Raw genomic sequence first — 20,862 nt, forward strand, 5'->3', positions numbered from 1 at the left:
ACCAGCACAATGCAGAGTAATAACCTGATAATCCACCTTTTAATCTAAGATTATGTCCGTTTAAGGACAGAATTCTGCATTATAAACTCATTTAGAAACAATAATCCAGAAGTCCTTGAAGGCTCATTATCATGGGAGGAGCTGCAGACTTTCACGTGAAGCCATAACTACTTTACAACCTTGAGACATAAAAACCCAAAGATCTACACGCTTTCACTAATCCAACGAACTAGTGATGCTTTAAGAAGAAAAAAGAAATAAAAGACAGCAGGTTACACAAATACAGCAGACCTCTACGCCTTAAAAGAAGAAGGATCCGCAGATAGACGTGTTTGTCCACAGCTGAACTCTGACCCTCATCGACAGTGATATGAAGATGTTACATCAGCAGAAAAAACATTTGAGACATTAAAACAAACACGTCTGTCTCCATAGCAGATGTGATAAACTTAATGAGATGTTTGACTGGAAATGACCAGCCTGAGATCTTACCAAACACCACCAGGATGAAGAGGAAGGTGGCCACGCCCGCCGTGATGTAGAACATCACCCGGATGTGGTGAGCCAGCTCGTCCATGTCGTCCACGTTCGGAACCAGGATGGGGGGGAGCAGGAAGCCGATGGCGCAGCCCAGCTGAGGGACACGGAGCAGATCCAAAAACACGATCCTCAGAACTATAATCTTCTAACTCAAATATTACAACTTACAGGATGTAACTAATCTGTTAACACGAGTTTCCATCGAAAACATTCATTATTTATTCGACAGTTTGCATCAATCAGCCTGATCACCTGGTCCAGGTGTGTCCAGACCCTGAGAACCAGCAGAGCTGGGTGTGTTCAGACATGCAGGAACTCGGCCCTCAACTGACCGATCCCTCGTCTACATTCTGGTGTTTATTTATCTACAGTTTGAGTTCATCCCAGAGGTTAAAGAAACTCTTATTTCTAACGTCTCTCTTTATTGAGACATCATTCAGAGGCTAATGTGAACCATCATATCCGTAAACACATCCTAGTTTGTTGTGGTCAAAGACTTCCTGCCTAAAGGCGAGGAATGTGGACGGACCGGTCTACGGAGAGCTCTCTCTAACCACCACGACAACAGATGCCTGTGACCGTTGTTAGTGCTGTCAATGAACCGGTCACATCTGAGGAATGTAGGATCATGAACAGGGTACAAAATGTCCCATTTCTAGGTTTTAATTGTTTCTCATAAACTTTTAAACCATTAAGAGTTAAAACCGTAAAGCTGAACTCTCGAGCGGCTAGTCCACGTCTTATTGATTGGATCAGTTCAAAGCTCTTCCCATCAATCCGGTTCCTCTCCATCCATCAGGTTCTGATGCTGCCGCTGAAATGATCCAATACTGACTTCCGGATTTCCCACAAACCTGGTTTCCCAGAACCCCTAAGGAGCAGGCGGTGGAGACCTCCTCCTCTCCGAACCACGCTGAGGCGAGGTGAGAAGGAATGCCCAGAATGAAGACCGTGGCCACCGAGCACACACTCTGACCTAGCAAGGCGACCGGGAACGACCCGGGACCGGCACTCCCGACCTTCACCCAAGAGCCGATGCAGCTGAGGGCGGATCCGACCAGGACCACGTCCCGGATCCCCCGGTGGTGCAGGAGCCAGAGGACGGGCAGAACCAGAGGAGCGTAGGGCAGAAGGTAGAGCAGGGTCAGGCAGGCGACGGCCGGAGAGTCCACGCCGTAGAAGCGCCTGAAGGTGTTGCTGATGGCGCCGAACTGGACGCCCATGAAGGCGCTGCTGCCTGAGACGGCGGCGAAGAGGAGCAGCATCAGCCAGCGGCGGCAGTAAACTCTGGTTTCCGCTGGTCCAGATCCAGATCCAGCAGACAGAACCATGCCTCCAGACTCTGGACTCCACCGCAGACTCTGCAGCTCTGAACTCCTTCAGCAGCATTTTCACGCTCGCCTTTCAGACTTTTGCCGAGTTGCATTTCCTGAGGAGAGTCCTGACAGACGGTCCTGTGAACGGCGCTCTGAGCGTCCACCGCCGGACCCACCATTGTCCTCCTGGACGCGCATGTGACGCCCCTGAATTCCTCCTTTCAGTCGGACTCAAACGAACGTCCATGAACACAGAAACTGAAGTTACACTTTAATCACATTTGGTTTAAAACTAACTTTGAGAGGTAGATCTGCAGCAGAAGTTAATGTGTTTTTGTCCTGTTCTGTCCTCTCAGTTCAAGAGGAAACTTCACATCCTGAAGAGTTAAAAGCTTCTGTCCTGGTTGCTGCTGATCTTTGCTCCGGATTTCTGCTGATCCAGCATCTGGAGTCAGAAATCTCTTTATGACGGATGAGGAAATCCACTTCCACAAAACGTCAAGACTTGGTTGGTTTAAAGTGTAAAACGGATGTATTTAATAATATTAATAAGTCAACATTCCTAATTTAATTCATGTTTCTGGAGAGTAAGGTATATGATGAAGAAACGTTTCCAGCTTTGTGTCTGAATACGTCCAGTTCTAATCATATAAGAGAGATAATGATTGACAGAAGAAAACAACCAAAACTTCATTTTCATTTTGTAAAAAAACATGAATTTAGATGACGAAAACTTTTTTTTTAATCCAGTTTTAATTCAATTTGTTTAAATTGAGAAATAAATCATTTAGATTTCACTAAACAGTTGAGCTGCTGTGATCAATCGACAACTAATCGACTATTAAAATACTCAATTAGTCGTTACTTTATATTATATGGAGTCAGAGTGGAGTAAAATTCAAAATTATAATAGCACTCTGCTAGTTGTTTGGACTATTTAACATTTATTAAGATTTTTTTAGGCTATTTTGGAGTTGAGCTAATATTTCAGCTACATGCTAGCTGTTTTGGCTAATTTGGCATTTAAATAATATTTAAGCTGGGTATCAGCTTCAACATTTTCAGGTATTATTTTAACCAATTTCAGCGATCAGCTTCAACATTTTTAGCTATCAATTTCAGCATCTTCAGCAGCCAAATTCAGCTTCCATCATTCACACTAGCATTATCACAGGTAATGATTTATATCTTGTTTTTAGTTAGTTTAAAGTTAATGATGGATAAGATGTGTTTTTAACATCCAGTTTGTGCATGAGCCGATTAGTCGACTAATTGGAAAAAATAATCATTGATTAGTCGATTATTAAAATAATCGTTTGTGGCAGCACTACTAAACAGTTTATTATCTTTATTAGTTTTCTTTTTTTAAGTTTGCAAATAGTCAACAAAGCATCTTCAGGGCCTCCAGATCATTTTATTTTACTGTTATTAATGACTCGATTTTATCTTGCTCTTATTTTATCTCTTATGCTCTCATTTCTAGTATAATTTTGATAAAATATATTTTTATGGAGAGTAAAATATTAAGTTATTTAAGGTTTTATTCTGGAATAATATCCCTTCTTTTTATTATTCATAATTATATTAAAACCTAAGTTTTGAAGATGTAGTTTTAGTGTGTTTAATGAATGTTTATTTGTGTTTACGGGTCGTTTTTGGCCCTCTGTCATGGAGTTTAGAATGTTTCCTGTTTTCTCTCTTTTATTTTGAAAAGCCGTTCTATAGCGGATGTTTAGAACTAACTTTTTTCTAAAGTTATAGATCTATGAAGAATTCATGTTCAACCTTCCGCTCGCGCATCTGCCGAGCCGCCGCGCAAACCTCGTGCGCTTTTACGCGAACGTGGCCAGCGCGCGCAGCCTCCAGGTGGGTCACCCTGTTACCTGGTTCCCGAAGACTCCGATGGAGCAGGCGGTGGACACCTCCTCCGAACCGAACCAGACCGACGCCGTCTGCGCCGGCATCCCCAGGATGAAGACCTGCGCCAGCGAGCTGCAGAACTGCCCCAGGAAGGTGACGGGGAACAGGTCCGGGCGCACGCTGGCCACCTTGATCCACGTGCCGGCGCAGTTGAGCGCCGTGGCGGCGAGCGCGATGACCCGCAGCCCCTTCCTGTCCAGCAGCCAGGTGACCGGGAAGATGAGTGGGATGTAGGTCAGCATGTAGATCATGGACATCCAGTCGATGGTGAAGGTCTCCACGCCGTAGAACTTCATGAAGATGTTGTTGATGATGCCGTACTGGATCCACTGGTACGAGTTACACAGCGAGTAGCTGCTGAACAGCAGCACGATCATCCAGCGCCGCTTGTACAGCCGGGTGGGCGGCGGGGCTCCGGCGGCGGCTCCGGCGGCGCCCGCGCGCGGCTCCTCCGGCGCGTCATGGTTCTGGTCCGATCCGCTCCGCTTGTCGGTCGGTTCTTCTTCCGGCGCCGGGTTCATGTCGAGCGGCTGTCTTCATGGAGGTCCGCACCGACAGAGCGCCAACTTCCCGCTGTAAAAGTCCGCATGCACTCCCCACCCCCCACCCCCCGGACGGAAACTTTCCTGAACAACACGGCGTCCGTGAACGTGCCGTCCCCCGGTGTGACCACGTGCGTGCGCGCGCAGTGACCCTCCACCGCCGCCACCGAGCTTCAAAGCCGCCGCCGCGTGAAAGGGCGGAGTCTCATTTAGCCGGTCACGCGCGCACACGGACTCCGAACCGGTCCCGCCACAAGGTCACAAACCGCTTTATTAAAACCACTTCCTGCTCCAAACGCCGCGCGCTCTCAGCACGCGCGCGGAGGTCTTGTGCACACCGCCATCTACGCGCGCGCAGGAATAACGGCGCCTCACGTCATCTCCAAAACATCACATTTAATAAATACATTTGCTGCACTCTTATTTTGAAATGAAATGCCCACTTCCTGCCTGACTTCCGGCTTGAACTTTTTTGGTACATTTAGGCCTTTAGAGCCTCAACTTTACATTCTCTTTGTCCACAATCAAGTCTGTCAGAAGCTCCTGAGCGATGAGACACAGTAGAACTCAGTAGAACACAGTAGAACACAGTAGAACACAGTAGAAACACAGTAGAACTCAGTAGAAACTCAGTAGAACACAATAGAACACAGTAGAAACACAATGGAAACACAGTAGAACTCAGTAGAACTCAGTAGAACTCAGTAGAACTCAGTCCACGGGCAGCAGGACGAAGGCTGGTGGGTGGGGAGCGGGCCGCTCCTCTTCTTGTAAACATGGACGGCCTTTAGGGTCACAGACAGATTCACCACCACAGACATGAACACAAGCTCAATAAATAGTTCGGAATATTGCATGTTGCTGCTGTAACGGACGCCGCCGCCTCGCTCAGTCTCTGTCCTCAGAGGGCGGTCAGTGCTGGTAGTGTGGCACGGCGATGTGCTGGTGGTAGCTGCTGGGGTGGGGGGGGTACAGGAGCTCGGGGGTCTGGGCGCCCAGGCCGGTGCACAGCGGCTCGTGGCTGCTCAGCACCGACGACAGGTACTTGGCCTCCTCCGTCAGCTGCTTCACCTCCTTCCTGAGGGCGGCGTTCTCCTTCTCCAGGTTCTCGCTCTCCTGTAGGGACAGGTCAGAGGTCAGAGATGCTGTGTCCCACGTGTGGCCTGTAGCTCCTCCCAAAAACATGAAATGTGATTTGATCCACATCTTCAGAGGGTGACCCCTCCTTTTGGCTCTTCTGCCATATTTTGACAGTTCTTAGTTTATACATTTATTAAAATAGATTAAAGTAAAATTGGAAAGCCAGTCTTCAAACACATTCACCTTATTTAATGTGGAAAAAAGTTTGGATTCATAAAAGAATCAACAGTTTTGAAGATTGGACTGCTGCTGTTCTCAGGTTCACCACTAGAGGGAGCCAGTTTCTTTTTTAGGAGCAACAAACAGAATATTTGAAGTGTAAAACATGTTTGTTACAATGAATACTTTATATTTTCTTAACAATTTAAGCTATTTTATGTTAGCTTTATAATTTAACATTTTATTTAGTTCAGTAGAATTATAATATTAGAGTAATAATTATTAAATGCAGCAGGTAAAGTATTCAGACTGGCTAAAAAACGGTTTATGAAGAAGATTTTTATGTATTTATTCATTTCTCAAGCTAACTTTACTTATATATATTTTAATTTAATGTGTTCTTCTGTGTTGAAAGATGAATTAATGTTCATAGAACAGACAATAAAGTTTATTTTTATTTATATTGTGATTTTACTTTAATTTAATCGTATTGTTTCTGTTATTATGTCTATAACACATATAGACAAATATTCTACTGTAAATCCAAATCTACATCAAAGCAGATAAAAGTCATCATCCGCCTGTCATTGTTTGAGCTGAAGCAGTGGACTCTCATCACCAACGGTCAGAAACCCAGCATGAAACCTACGTCCACACTGCAAAAACTTGACATGAAAATATGTTTCACATTCAAGTTTTAGAACATCTGAGTTCATAAAATGATGCATTTTTAAATATTAACAACAATTTCTTTAGGAAAATAAAACATTTATTTAATGAAATAACAAAATTTTATTTAGAAACCAATGAAAAGGCTTCAAGAATCGACTCAAATTTGAACATTTAGTCTCATTTTAGTTCTACAGAGATCACAAAATAGATTTTCTGTGTTTCCAGATGTTTGATGCCATCGAGCTGCAGGAACATTTCTAATTGGCAGAAATTCCTGTTTTAGAAGTAATAATAGTCTTTTTATGCACACATAAGAATTTCTGAGTTTGTCTGAAGTTAACTTGCCTGAAAAGTAAAAAGTAAGAATTGTTTTCTGTTACATTTTCAAATTTCTTTTTGTTTACATCTCAGTTTTGACATCTACAACACGAGGATGTTTGCACGCAGTAAAATCAGCTGAAATCCTTTTAAAATAAGGAAAAACAAACATTCATTGGTTTCTAAATCCTGAGTCTCATAAACAGGAAAATCATCTTCAGTCGTTTGTGAATTCTGTCAAGTTTTCCTGAAACTAAAATGATGATAAACTCCCTCTTTCCAGTGCATAATCTCAATGTTTTTCCATATGTTTCTCCGGCTCGTTTGGATTTATTATTTCATTTTCTGCAGGTTTTCAGCCAGATCTGTGAGGACAGAATTATAGCTCGTCGTGAGGAACACAAACGATTTAAAAACGCAAACGTCTCCGTGAGAGATATTGTTATGTGAATGTTTTCAACTTAAAATCCACTTTTGAAGCTTTGGAACGAGCTGGTTCAGCAGATTCATCCTCCGTGAGTCAATAAGAAGTTTATTAAGGTTTGCATGAGTTATGAGTAAGTGAAAGCTAAAGCAGAACATGACGCTGAACGTCTGGATGTTTGGAGATGGCTGATCTGACAGGAAAGTGCAGCGGCTGAGAGCATGTGTGGGAAATCTTCCATTTGGGTATTTCAAAGGTCATCTCACCATGACCTGAAGTTGCAGGCCCGTAATGTCACACAACGTTTGGGCAAACCCCTGAGCATTCTTGCGTCACTTAGCCAAATACAGCCCACTACTATCTGCGCTTTACAAGAAGTGCCTGCCTCTTTTCTCCCTTCCTGCCCACGACAAACTGCGCCTGAACTCGTTTACACAGAAGAAAATACTACAGAAGAAACAGGAAATGAGCCGCGGTGTCACAGCGAGGGAAAATTCACCTTCCTGTTTATCTGTGAGCTGATGAAAGCCAAACCACAGAGCGTGCTCTTTGAGAGCGAGCCGGCGCTCGAGCCGATTGATAAAAGATTCTCTGGAAAGTGGAGGATCCTCTGCAGAACTCGGAGAGTTCGCAGAAAAAGCTGCACCGCCATTAAAACATCAATGTGAGAAAAGCACGAGCGTTCTAATTCATGCCTCCACGGCGTGCAGAGCGCCGACACGCCGCCACACGTTCAGGTAAACACGGAGGTTGAAGCACTCACCAGATGAAGGCTGTCGGCTTTCTGCGTTTGCCTCATCCTGCTCTTCTGAGCGGCGATCCGGTTCTTCTCCCGCCGCATCACCTTCTTGACATCGTCCGAGGAGCTCTGGAGAGAGAAGAGACGAAGACGGCGGGTTCTCAGTTCTGAGGGTTCGTGAGAGGATGCTTGGTCAAAATGGAAGTGGTGGCAGTTGGAAGGTGTTCTGGTGAAGGTCTGGCAGCGGCTGACTCATCCGTTAGGTGGAGCGCACCATGAGGTTCCACTCTCGGATGAGATAACCGACGGTTTCTCCTCCAGAACATCAGCCAAACCGAAGATCTGCAGCTTCAACGTTTCTCTGAAGCTTGCAGCAGAAGGAAGTCGCGTCTCTCTGAGAAGCAGACGGCGGACGGAGAAGTTGGCGACTTACCGGCCGGCTGCCGGGTGATGGAGACTTGTAGCTGGTGTCGTTGCTGTCGGAGCCCTGAGCCATCGCCGCCCGCAGACGCTGAAAGTCTCCGTCCACTTCTGCTTTGTGGTCTGGGCTGAGAGTTCGAAGCGAGAAAGTCTGCGCCGCAGAGAGGGTGGCGAGAAGAGCCAACCACCGAATGAGTAATGAGCGCCTCTCTTCCCTCTTTTCTCTCCCTTTCTGACACTCCTCCTTCTTTTTCAACCTCTCACTCACGCTTTCTCTCTGTCACACAGCAGGACTCACTGTTTGCCTAATTAGCCGCATCTGATGCAGCTTCTGGTAAGAATCGGGCTTCTTACATTAGACTGGAAGTCACATGTCTGCTGGAAACTTACAGAAGGCTGAAAACTCCAGAAAAATAACACTGAGAGGGTGTGGGGGGTAAACTCTCACACTGTGAAACGTGACGCGGCGGTTCTTCTCGGTGTTTCGGCCTGATCCCCCAGAGACCAGCATCCTGGGCCTCCCCGTGGAGGACTGGGCCTCCCCGAAACCCCCCAGAATCCCCTCACCAAGGAGAAATATGGGAAGACGGCGTGCTCGCTGGAGGCGAGGCGAGGGGTGGGATGTTCTGAGAAAAGGCGCCAAAGCGTCCACGTGTGACCACGCTCAGGGTAAACCTGAAAGTCCTCGTCTTCATCAGCAGAGGATTCGTGATGCAAGGATGAAAAAAAAAAAATCAGGACTAAAACAGCTTTGCTTGGCAGAACAGTCCTCCCACACAGAAACATGTTCTGAAGAGCTCCAGCGAGGGCAGACATCTCTGAGACTTGGCATTTACCGCCGCCCAGCCAGTCCAGGCTGAGGAGGACGCAAACAAGCGGGCAGCAGGAGATGTGAAGAAACACCACTAAAGGCACGTCCAAAGCCCGGCCTGTGCGTTTCTCTCTACATTTCTCGATTTAACGTCGGCTAAATTAGCCACGGCAGCGTGTCATGTGACCCTTCTAGCTCATTTCTAAAAGGTCAACTGTAAATAAAAAAATCAACCATGAAGACCCAAACTTCCAGGATACATGGAAACGAGAATATTATGAAAGTTGAAAGAAATGTGTCAATACCAAGACGTAGTGGCTGATTCTGAGGAGTTCAGTTAGAAGACGAGACGTCTGTGACGATCTACCTGAAGGAACCAGTGTTGGGTCTCCATCAGGGTTCCTGCTAGGGGGAGTAAGAAAACTTCAATTCAGTGAAATATCTCAATATTTCATTTGACAAAACTTGTATCGATTTAAAATGCTGCCAAGGCCACATTTAATTCATTATTTGTAACCAAATGTGTGGTTTAGTCCTCTGTGCTTCTGTTTGGTGCAGTGTGGTTCATGTGTTGTTCCTCTTTCTCCTCCGGGGGAGTAGGAGGGGTTTCAGATTCCAGGTGGATCGTATGTGCTCCTGTTCTTGGCCGTGGACCTCGTCTCTGGCTCATCATGCCCCCCCAGCTCCATCTGGATGAAGGATCGTCTGTGCTCCTATCTTTGGCTGTGGACCTCGCCTCTGGCTCGTCTCGCGTCTCTGAGCTGGTTGTTGTTGTTGTTACACAGTAACACGACGTAGTTTTAACTAAAGGATGAACCAAAAAGTTGTTCAAAGTCAGGACTGGTATCAAATAAAAATACAGATTTTGGTGTTTTGAGGCTCATGGAGGAACGAGTGAGACTGCAATATGTGGAGAACTAAACGGTGAAAATGAAGTGGGTCGAAGTTCTGCAGAACCTCACAACAAAAGATTCTAATTTTATCAGCATTGTGGCGATGAGCAGGGAAATTTCTTCCAACTGAAATGTGTCTGGAAAGATCATGATACTAAAAAAAATACTGAAATATTGTCTAGTACTGTCAAATATCGGGATAAATATTGTATCATGACACATGTATTGTGATATGTATCGTGTTGTGATATGTATTGTATTGTGATAGGTATCGTATTGTGATATGTATCGTGTTGCCAGACTCTTGCCAATCCAAACTCCTAGTTCCTAAAAGTTCTATTTCAGACGTTTTAAGACGTTTTTAGGTCATCCATGTCAACAACAAAGACTGATTTCTCTGCCTGTTTGCTATTTTATGAATTAGTTCTCATTTTATTTGTTTATTTCCATTTTATGATTTAAACTGGAGCTTCTTGTTGTTTCTGGTCTGTGTCATGATGCATTGTTTTCTTTTTTTTTTAAGTCATTTTCATTTATTTCATTTCATTTATTCATTTATAAAGCACCTTTCACCACCAGCCAAGGAGGCCCAAAGTGCTGTACACAAGAAAATACAATACATAACAACCCTAAAAACTATTTAAAAATAAATAAATACATACATACATAAAGTGTTGGTTATCATTCAGCATATTAGTGCATAATGATCTATTTATTTACATTATTTGATCCAAGAAATTCCTGTAAAAAAATGACATTTTCCACCATAAATGTGAAATGGATAAGTTCAAACAGAAACATTTTAAAGGTATAATTTAGAAGTTCCTAAATTCAATTATTTTAAGACTCTTTAAGACCTCGCGGGAACCCCGCTAACGCATTACACAGTAATAAATTACTATTACATTACAATAGAGTCCAGAAACCCTCATGACTTCATTACTCACATTCTGCTGCAGTGAAACCATCAGTGACTAATCAGACAAGTTATTCTCAGTAAACAGGAGCTCTGACATTGTCTCCTGGTAAAACGAACAAACAGATTCTAATAATAATACTGACACATGCAGACCAATGCAGAGATGGAGTTTGGTCAAAGTAAAGATGAAGATGATGACGAACTCATAAAAGAATTCAGCAACTGGAGATATTTGGATATTTCCAATTTGTTGAAAACAAAGACAAAAACATTCAGTAAAGTGCAAATGTGATTATATAAAGTGATCGGTGATCTGGTTTCATCAAACCCTGTTTGTTCACCGGTCCAGATGGACGTTCACGCCGCCATCATCATCCACAGACAGACACAACATCTCCCTCCTCTTCATCACATCGGACTTTCCTGGAAAAACCCTTCGAGGTCGAAGGAGGATCCCCTCGTCTGCGGCTCACTTCCCTGAAATCCACTGTAGGAGGTTTCTAATAAGTCAGAATAATCGAGAGTTTTCATGTGTTTTGGGTTTACAGACCAGAGATGACTCATGAAACGTGTGAAAGGAAGAAAGGTTTCTGTTTATGAACGTTAGGATCCTCAAATATGTCTATCATGACAGAAATTCTTTTATTTTCTAGACCACACATGTCAAAGTCGAGGCCCGGGGGCCGGATCTGGCCCTCCAGGTGATTCTATTTTACTGTTATTAATGACCCGATGTTATCTTGAGCTCATTTCTAACTTGTATCATTTTGACAAAATAGATTCTTATGGAGAGTAAAATATTGAAAGTTATTTAAGGTTTAAGTTGATATATTCTGGAATAATATTCCTGTATTTTTATTATTCAGAACTATGTTAATAAGATATGGTTTTAAAGTTAATGTTTAGGCATTTACTAAGATTGTTTAGGCTGTTTAGCTAATATTTCAGCTACATGCTAGCTGTTTTGGCTAAACTAAGTTTTTATTTTTTATTTTTTTAGGCTATTTTGGCATTTAGCTAATATTTTTGCTGGATCTTAGCTTCAGGGTTTTCAGCGGCCAAAATCCGCTTCCAGCATTCACACTATTATGCTATATATCTAGTTTGTTTTTATGTTAAAATGTGTTAAGAGTGTTTATGTTGAAGGGTCTTCAATAGATGTTCATCCTGTCCGGCCGGCGACCTAAAGTGTGTTTTGGATTTCGGCCCCCGAGTGATTGAGTTTGACCCATTGACTGTAAAAATAGATATATTCTTATATACAGTCTATGGTTTGACCCCCATTCTAGATCTATGACACAAGTTCTGTAAGATTTAAGATCTCCTCTTGGACTTTATGACAAACTTTGAAGCTTTACAGAAAAATGTTAAATTGTTAATCAAAAAACTGAATTTCAATAAAGTTTATATTTTCTAAATTAATAAACCTGCTTTTTCAAACTTGAGTCAATATTTTTTCCTAAAGATCAAGTTTTCTATCCACTAAAAGTTCATTAAAATGAATTCTGGGTCAGACTTGGACAGGAAGAAGATCTGGACATAAAAACAAAGATTTAAGAAGATTAAATCAGATTGATCAGCAGTTTTAAATCTACAGGAAGATTTTGGAAATCCCATCTTTAGCAGAAAATGTCAAAAACTTTAGAGAAACTGGAGGAATCTCTGGATCGGGACGAGGAGTTCTGACCCAGAGGAGAGTCTGAGCTTCCAGAAACGTCTGTGAGGAATCTCCATCCTCCTCGTATGCAGAGGATACGGAATCATTTTAGAAAGCAGCATTTCTTTGGTCAGACGACTCTAAATGTTGGATCTTATGGTCATCGTCCAGGATAAAAGGGGGCGGGGCCTGTTTCTGAAGCAGAACCACGAACTGCAGCTTCACAGCTTCATCTCAGAGTCTGAACTTACCTGTTCTGGTCCAGGTGTTTCACCTGTGGAGCTTCGTCGACGACGATCAAAGGTCCAGACTGGGTGAGAGCAGAACCACCAGAACTCCAGAGGAGCAGAGCGTTCACACATCCTCAAACTAAGTTCTGAAAAAGATGATGCCGCACCGCGGTAACCACGGTAACCATGGTAACCAGGCTCCTCTCCAGCCATTCAGAGACCTGTAGCAGCATCACGACTTTTACTTTGACATATTCAAAGGTTTTTGGGACTAAAGTTGTGAAATAATAAAACATTATATAATTATTTTTTAACTGAAACAGTAAAAATGACTTTCAGCTAAAAAAACACTTTGAATCAGTTTAAATATTTCTGTTGGTGAAAATGGACTGTTTGTCTGATGCTTTTTACTGAGTCGATGATGTCTAACGTGAATAATTAACAAATGTTTAGATAATTTATCGATCTATTGTTGTAATAACAGTATTTAATCGCTATTGTTGGGTTTTTATTCAAGACACCAGCTTCAGGTTTCTGTTGGTTTACTAAAATAAAAGAGAACTTTTTGATCTTCTTTTGTTGTAAAATTGTTTGTCACAAAATAATTTACGTTTTCTTACTAAAATGATAAATGAAGTAAAGTTTTTCACTTGAATTTCTTTAGATTTTTGCCAAGAAATCTTGAACTTTTTGATCTTATTGGAGTTTTTGATCAAAAGTGAAAAGAACAAAATGTCAGAATTTTCTTCTGGATTTAAGAGTTTCTGCTCATTTATTTACAATAAATGTTTTTTCTGTTTTTGCTTATTATCTTCAGAATGTGAATAAACTCATTAAATGTTTTACATCACAAGAACTAAAGAAGAAGGCGTTAATGTGGAGAAACGCTGGCGTATCTTTGGTCTTCAGTCTTTTATTTGACATTTTGAATTGATGTTTTTCCTTAAGATGGATGTGGGATAAACCTCAGACGAGACACTTTAATAAACCTTAATGTGCTAATAAAGGATTTTACCTTATAAACACGTTAAAGATATATGTTAACGTGGTAATTAAACTTGTTAAGGAATCATATTATAAATGTGACCAAAACAATAATTGTCTTTTCTCTCTTTCTTTCCCCAGATTTGTTCAGTAATTACAGACGTCTGTTTTAACATTGAATAATAATTCATGTACAAAAGATATTAAGACTCCAAAACTGGTTTAATGTTTGTAACTTGGTTCAAATCTCATGAATTGATCTATAATGAGAGCTTCTAATAAAAACAATATCAGCATTTACAAACCTTAATATTTAGTTTTTTTGCATCAAAAATCACTTTATTTTGTAAAATTTTTATGTTTTAGGTAATTTTTTTATTCCTAAACACAAACATATGTTTTCATTTCAAAGACAATCTTTTGCTTTTTTCTTTATAAATCTTAATTAAAAAGCTTTAGTAGTTTATCCGTTTGTTGGAATAAATACTTCCCTGCTTTTGATTTTAATGGAAACATTTTTCCTTCTTTTTATTTTGGTATTCCACATAAATTCATCTGATTTCTGCTTTTTAGATTTTGTTTTACTTCTATTTGATAGACACTCTACGGCCTCATATTTTGAGTTTTAATGTTTCTAATGGAGGAAAATTAAGCGTCATTTTGATTTTTTGTCAATAAAAAAACATCTTTGAAACTATGTGAAAGATTCTTGTTTGTTTTTATCCAAAGTTTAGACGAATCATAAATTCTTGGAATTGTTGACTCACTTTGTTGGATTTTAAGGAGGATCAGAACTAAATCCTCAATGAGACGCTCAGGAGCTCAGTGGACCAGGAAAAGCAGGAACGCTGGACTTCTTTCTTCTGGTTAGTTTGGAGATTTTAGACTTTGAGAAGAAAAACTTTGAGAAGAAAAACTTTGAGAAGAAAAACTTTGAGAAGAACTTGGAAGAATTCAAAAGTTTCTGCTGCAGAATTCAGAATTTCAGCTGCAAAAACACGACAAGAATGATTCTCATGAAGCTTTGGCTTCAAAATACTTGAAATAAAAAACCTCCAGAGTTCAAGTTCTTTTTCACGGTGCTGCGGTGTTTTTCCAAACAGATCTCTAAAATCCTCTGGGAATCGTTTGAATCAACTCTTTATTGATAGATGTAAAAACTCTCAGCAGCTTCAGGGTTAAATGTCACTCCACTTTTGAAGGTTCTTCATAAATGTGACTCATTTAAAGATCAATGCGGCGGCTTTGAAGATTTAATCTGACGGTTTTTCTCCAGTTCCCCCCGAACGCGGCGGCTGGTTGGAGCTTCGCAGAAACAAACGAGCAGAAACGTCTGCAGTTCTTCAGCATCTTGTGGTCCAGCGATGACGAGATAAAGAACAAAAACGTCACAGTTCAAAGAAACAAAAATAAACCCAAACATTTAACTTACAAAAAAACATTTATTTAAAAATTCTCAAAAAAACTACATCCAGCGCAGGACGCAGCAGGTGAAGCTCCGCCCCCTCCTCACAGTCGCCGCTGCATCTCCGTCACATTAGCTGGAAACAAACAAACGTTTAACAAACCAGATTCAGAGACACAGAGAGTTCAGACTCTGTGGACGAACCTGCTCTGAGCCTTCGTCCACTTCAGGGCGTGTCTGGGCGGAACCGCCGCCGTGGGGTGGTAGAAGGTGCAGCCGGCGCGCTTACACTGCGCCGCGAAGCGACACGGCTAAGACGGGACGAGACGGCGGCCATCTTTAGGTAACGTCACACAAACACTCAACAGGTACAAGACTATACACAGGTTTGTAGCGGCCATCGTACGGTGGCCCTGAGGGCCAAATCGAAACCAATGAAGAAAATAAAAGTCATTTCCAGACATAAAATGTTAAAAACGGTAAAGGAGGGAGGTATTATGGGAAATCACTGGCTGATGACGACGTCTGAGTTTTGAGGTTCAACCAAACTGTGGTGACGAGCTGATTGATCAATCAGAAGGGGGCGTGGCCAAAAGCTTAATAAAGGGGGAAATGTCTTCTGTCACAAACACAGCGAGTACCTGTGGAAAAGGATGTTTCCTAAATCTATGACCACAAACGTTTGTGACCTTTGACCTCAAAGAGAGGCAGCCATTTTGAATTTAAAAAACACTTTTAGAGTGAGATATTCACTCAAACTTATGAGTTTGAAATATTTGTGTTTTGTCCAATATTTTATAGTCTATGGTTGAAAAAACGATCAAACTTCTCTTGGGATTCAACCAATCGTCTCCTAGCTCCTCAAGCTGAACAAAACGATATATAAGATATGACTTTCATAGCAATGTGGGCGTGGTTAAGAAACCCTCAGTTGTCAAGGAAATCCAAAAATCTACTTTAGCCGATTCTTATAAAAATGACATTGAAGTTTTTGTCTCCACCAGGCAAACAAAAACTAAAACGGTTGCTATGGAGATAAACCAGTAGAACAGCTACAATTTAGAAAAGTGTTATCCAATCACATGAACAGGAGGTCACGGGCAGGAAGAGCTTAGCGGGCGATCCATTTCATTTTTTAACATTTTAGTTCAATTTCTGGAAATTACTTTCATTTTATGAAAAGTTTTTGTTTTTAACGTTTTGGTTTCTGGGAGTTTGTTCAGATTTCTAAAGTCTAATTTTTTTGTTTTGGTTTTTAATTGATCCTTTAGCATTGATTAGATGTGATTTGGACCTCAGGGCCACCGTAGCATTAATCCCCAAACGGATAAAGCATAAATAAATGTTAAACTCTTAGTTAAACCAACAAACGGATTCCAATCCTCAAAATCATCCAGACTTAAAGACGTCTGCGTGAATCAATAATGATGTTTAAACTAATATTTGTTTTTTAATATTTCTTTTTTTCACTCTGTTTTTATTCATTTAGTCCTAAATTCATTTTTTAATGAATGGATGAGATAATAAATCTTGACCTTTGACCTGTTTCCTGCAGAATCTCATTGTTTCTCTCAGAACAAAGAAAAGTTTCACTAAAATTAAAAATAATTAAATTTACAACATTCTGTTGTTATTTAGTGTTTTAAGGGTTAAACCCTCCCCCACCACCGCCATCATGGCGCTCTTCAGCAGTGCGGCGTTTACCTTCGGGTGGTAAAACGGACAGTCCATCTTCTTGCATTCTGGGAAGAAGCGGCAGACGCTGGAGGTCTGCAGCGGCTGCGCAGCTGAAAACGCAGACGGACGGATCAGAACGGCATGAAAAACACAGGAGATTCTCCGAGAGGGGAGGGGGCGTACCGGGTCTGGGCGGGGCGGCGGTGGCGCCCCTGCGGCTCACGTGGGTGAAGGGGCAGTCGGCTTTGGTGCAGCGGGCGTCGTACTTACAGCTGGGGTGGACGAACAGACATTTGTCTCCGAACTTGCAGTTGGGAAACGTCCTTGAAAACAGAGAGACGGGTGAGTTCCTGACGCCACGGCGCTCCAGGAGCGTTCGGGGGCGGAGCCTCACTTGCACTGTGCGGTGGGGTGGTGGTACAGACACTCGTCGCCGCTTTTGCACACGGGCCAGAACTTGCAGCGCTCCAAGACCTTCTGCCTCTTCACGGGGACGGCGTCCTCCTCCGCCTCCTCGTCTGTCACAAACAAACGTTTAAGTCCGCCGCCATGAGGCGTCATGGCGTGACGGGGGCGGGACACACCTGCTGACGCGGCGATCACGCCCTGTAGCCTGTCCAGGACGCTGACTTTAGGCCCCCGGAGTCCCGCCGCCTCCGCCACCCTGCTGGGCGGTCTGACGTCGTCCAGTTCGGAGTCTCCGTCTGTGAGGTTCCCCAGCGGACTCGGGACGCCGTCCAACGTCACGATGAACTTGGGGCTCGCCGAGTCGGCGCCCTCTCTGTTGGAGAGACGGAAACTTCAGAGATCTGAGCGGTTTAAGGAAATGATCGGAGCTTAAGATAAAACGAGGAACCGCTATGGAGGGCGGAGCCTGACAGAGCTGTCCGCTATTCCAAATCCAAAGAGGAAACGGATCATTCTTTTATTTTAAGATTGGGATGACGTGAATTTTACACAACAAGCATCAACACATCATTTGTGAAAGCCCCGCCCACTGACGCCAGGGAAAATGAGCAGCTCAGAAAGGAAAGACACGCCCCCACCTGTGTAGATTCCAGCAGAACTGGATCAAACTTCTCCCAAAGAAAATTGTTTTACTAATTTTCACAAACAGATTAAAGAAAATTTGAGAGAAAAAAAAAAAACTGAATTCCAGGAAAAATGTTTAAAAAAACAGCAGAGAGAAATTCTTATTCTTCTGGGCTGCTTGGAGTGACTTCAGTCTGGATGTTTTTGTATTTTCATTCAAAAACATGTTGAGTAGTTTGTTGACTAATTTATTCTTGTTGTTTTTATGAAATTAAACAACATTTTGGGGTTTCCACAGAAAAAGAATTTTTGCATGATTTATGTCTAGAGTGAGAATATAACATGAAAAACAACGAAATAAAAGTAGTGTCACATAGGAGAGGAGGTTCTGATTAAAATGATACCAAATAAGGAAGAAAGTCGTCTTTGAAATACAAAATACAGAAAAGTTTTAGACCCTTAAAGGGTTAAAAATAAACGTTCTAAAGTTTCCATTTTTGTGTGTGATTTCATATTAAGATTATTTGCAGATAATAAGTGGCTGACAAATAGTGAAACAAAAAAACCAAAAGACGTTTAATCGCGATTAATTTTTCCAGATTTCCAATTAATTAGTTTGTTTTTTTTAAATCGAGTTTAAATCCTAAATAAGTCGGATTTCTTTGCTAGAACTAAGAAAAAAGAGAATATCTAATGTTTAAAGTTTTCAGTGAAAAGTTCATTTTAACATTTGGATCTTCGTCCAGAAATCCAAATATTAAAACTTTCATGTATTAACGTTTCGTTTGAACGTTTTAGGACATTTCTGCTCAGTTTTATTGAATGTGTTCTGCTGAAGCGGCCCGGTTCTGTCAGTACCTGGCCTGGACCGTGCGGGGTAACGAGGGCGTGGCCTGCAGCGGGCTCCTGGCGGCGGTCTGCTCCAGCAGGGGCCGGCTCATGATGAAGGAGCGTGTGTCGAAGCTTTTTGGTTCGGCGCCGGCCGCGACCTCCACGTCTACACAGAGAGAAACGTCTCAACCCAAACGCTTCCAGACGGCTTCAGACGGTTCAGAGACTCACGCTTCTTCTGCTCGCCGTCGTCGCTGCTCTCCAGCTGCAGGCGCGAGGCCAACGACCTGACTGGAGACATCACAACGTCAGACCGGATCATCGACGGCGATTCCCGTCCTGCTGAATTTACAAACCTGTGTTCCTGGAGGGGCCGCCATCCGGCGCCGGGGGGGCCAGGCTGTGCAGGTGCTCCTGGACCAGCTGGATGGCGGCGCTCATCTCCTCGTTGCTGGCCAGGCGAGCGCGCGGCGCCACGGGAACCGTCTGCCTCTGCGGCACTGTGGGGGGGGCAGTGTCGTGAGAGAGCGGCGGGTGAACCTGGAGGTGGCGTTGAGCGGCGGACGTACTGGCAGGGTAAGCGGTGGTTTTGGTGATGGAGTCCTGCGCCTCAGAGATGGCCTTCAGGATCAGGTTCCTGTTGGCCTGTTTGGCGGGGGGGAGGGTGGGTCTGCGGCGGGAGGAGAGGCGGTTCAGTCTGAGGGAAAACATGTCGGGAAAAGCGCCGGGTCCGGACGCCGCACTGACTTGCGCTCAGGTTTGGAGGGAACGGCGACCCTGCTGGACAGGCCTCTGCTGCTGTAGCCGGCGTCGTCGTCCTCCTCGCCGTCATCGCTGTCTTCATCAGAGGCCCGGTTCACCCGCACAACAGAACTGGCGACGGGGGCCTTCCGCTTCCGGGAGAGTTCTTCCTGCTGGAGAACAGACGCGTTTCAGGACAAGCCACACCCCCATGTCCACGCTGAACCAACCCCCAGCACCTTGCTGCTCCTGGAGGACCTGCTGCTCCTGTAGTCCTGCTGCCGGATGTGGGAGGAGCCTTCTGAGGGGCGGTACGCGTCCTCGGACGGGTGGGTTAGCCGGCTCTGACCCGGTCTGTAGATCTCCGCGGTGGGTCTGCTGGCGCCGCTGCGTCTGCGAGCGTGGTGGGCTCCCGTTTCCAGCAGCTCCTCGCCGATCAGGTCGTCGTCCATCTCCGGTTTGATGTCGATGACGGCCTCTGAGGGGAGGGGCTCCAGGAGGGGCTTCATGGCGAATCGAGAGGAACCCTTTTCTAGAAGCCCTTTCCTAACGACGTAAACAAAAACCATCATGTCTGCAAAGTGACGCAAAGCCGAAGCAGGAAGGAGATCCGAACCTGCTGCCGTCGTGAGCAGAACTGGACACTCGGGCTTCGGTTCTGTCGGAGCGTGAGCTGGACACGGCCAGAACCTTCAGCTCCTCGGCCCGCCCGTTTTCCCCCGCGGACGCCTGGACCTTCGGCGCCAGCAGGACGGAATCCGACTGCAGCTGCCTTATGGCTGCTGGCTCTGGAAACATCACCGTTCGTTCATAACTTTTAGAATGTTATCTTCAGAATGGTTTTCAGAAGACGAGATCCTTCTGGTTTCATCAGATCATGACCTCCAGCTCTCTAAAGTATCCGCTGGGTTCAGATCGCTGCTGCATCTGCAGAGATCTGAGCTTTGGGGTGAAGATAAAACTAAACCTTCAGTTAGATCTGTGCTGCTCAATCCCAGATAAGTGACAGAAAACAGACGAGCTCAATTCACACACAGTGTGATGATTAAACAAAATATATTTTTACTGGAAAACATGATAAAAATAACATTTTTCATAAAGATATAGTAAATAAATTCATAACTTTTTATCTAAAATTCTTAATTTTTCCTAAATTTAAAGAAACTCATTTTAAATACTAAATGATGTTTATCTGTCAACAGAAGATTACACTTTAATATAAATGATAATGTATATATTCTCTGAAAGGGAAAATGAAAACACACAAGATTTATTTTACTTTTGTCCCCAAACACAAACATTTTCTGAAGTTACATAACTGGCTGAGAAACATTTTCCCACAACTACCAACATTTTCTTTAAACACCATCAAATAAGAACATAAATTAGAAGGAATCTGCTTGAATATAATCCTTTGTTTGGTTAAATGTGACATAAACAAATGTAAGAATATGAAGATCCCACAAAATTTAGAATATTCATAAATGAATTC

The 20,862-nt window shown here is 43.3% G+C and overlaps 3 protein-coding genes across 4 annotated transcripts in view; all 3 read right to left on the minus strand.

Moving 5' to 3' along the window:
- Nucleotides 1–4,557, minus strand: part of flvcr2b (FLVCR heme transporter 2b) — a 21,798-nt gene extending 17,241 nt beyond the window's left edge. For both annotated transcript variants that reach the window (XM_024291176.2, XM_024291175.2), the window contains exons 1-2: nucleotides 3,740–4,557; nucleotides 493–634 (exon numbers count right to left, since the gene is read on the minus strand). In XM_024291176.2, the coding sequence (XP_024146944.1) occupies nucleotides 493–634; nucleotides 3,740–4,297 (700 nt within the window). In that variant the 5' untranslated portion in view covers nucleotides 4,298–4,557. The remainder of the gene's footprint in view (nucleotides 1–492; nucleotides 635–3,739) is intronic.
- A 142-nt stretch (nucleotides 4,558–4,699) lies between these two features.
- batf (basic leucine zipper transcription factor, ATF-like) lies at nucleotides 4,700–9,201 on the minus strand. Its single transcript, XM_024291181.2, has 3 exons — nucleotides 8,204–9,201; nucleotides 7,795–7,899; nucleotides 4,700–5,434 (listed from the first exon to the last, which is right to left on the minus strand). Exons 1-3 carry the CDS (start codon nucleotides 8,264–8,266, stop codon nucleotides 5,231–5,233), a joined length of 372 nt encoding a protein of 123 aa, XP_024146949.1. The 5' UTR covers nucleotides 8,267–9,201; the 3' UTR covers nucleotides 4,700–5,230.
- A 5,905-nt stretch (nucleotides 9,202–15,106) lies between these two features.
- zc3h14 (zinc finger CCCH-type containing 14) overlaps nucleotides 15,107–20,862 on the minus strand; it is a gene marked incomplete in the record, with an annotated part of 8,093 nt that continues 2,337 nt past the window's right edge. The window contains 13 exon segments of the mRNA XM_024291171.2: nucleotides 15,107–15,225; nucleotides 15,294–15,400; nucleotides 16,794–16,876; nucleotides 16,950–17,089; nucleotides 17,161–17,284; nucleotides 17,351–17,547; nucleotides 18,657–18,795; nucleotides 18,861–18,920; nucleotides 18,986–19,129; nucleotides 19,199–19,299; nucleotides 19,377–19,543; nucleotides 19,610–19,916; nucleotides 19,987–20,158. Coding sequence (XP_024146939.1) covers nucleotides 15,222–15,225; nucleotides 15,294–15,400; nucleotides 16,794–16,876; nucleotides 16,950–17,089; nucleotides 17,161–17,284; nucleotides 17,351–17,547; nucleotides 18,657–18,795; nucleotides 18,861–18,920; nucleotides 18,986–19,129; nucleotides 19,199–19,299; nucleotides 19,377–19,543; nucleotides 19,610–19,916; nucleotides 19,987–20,158 — 1,745 coding nt within the window.

Source organism: Oryzias melastigma, linkage group LG24, assembly GCF_002922805.2.
Source record: "Oryzias melastigma strain HK-1 linkage group LG24, ASM292280v2, whole genome shotgun sequence".
In the NCBI taxonomy this organism is placed as follows: Eukaryota; Metazoa; Chordata; class Actinopteri; order Beloniformes; family Adrianichthyidae; genus Oryzias; species Oryzias melastigma.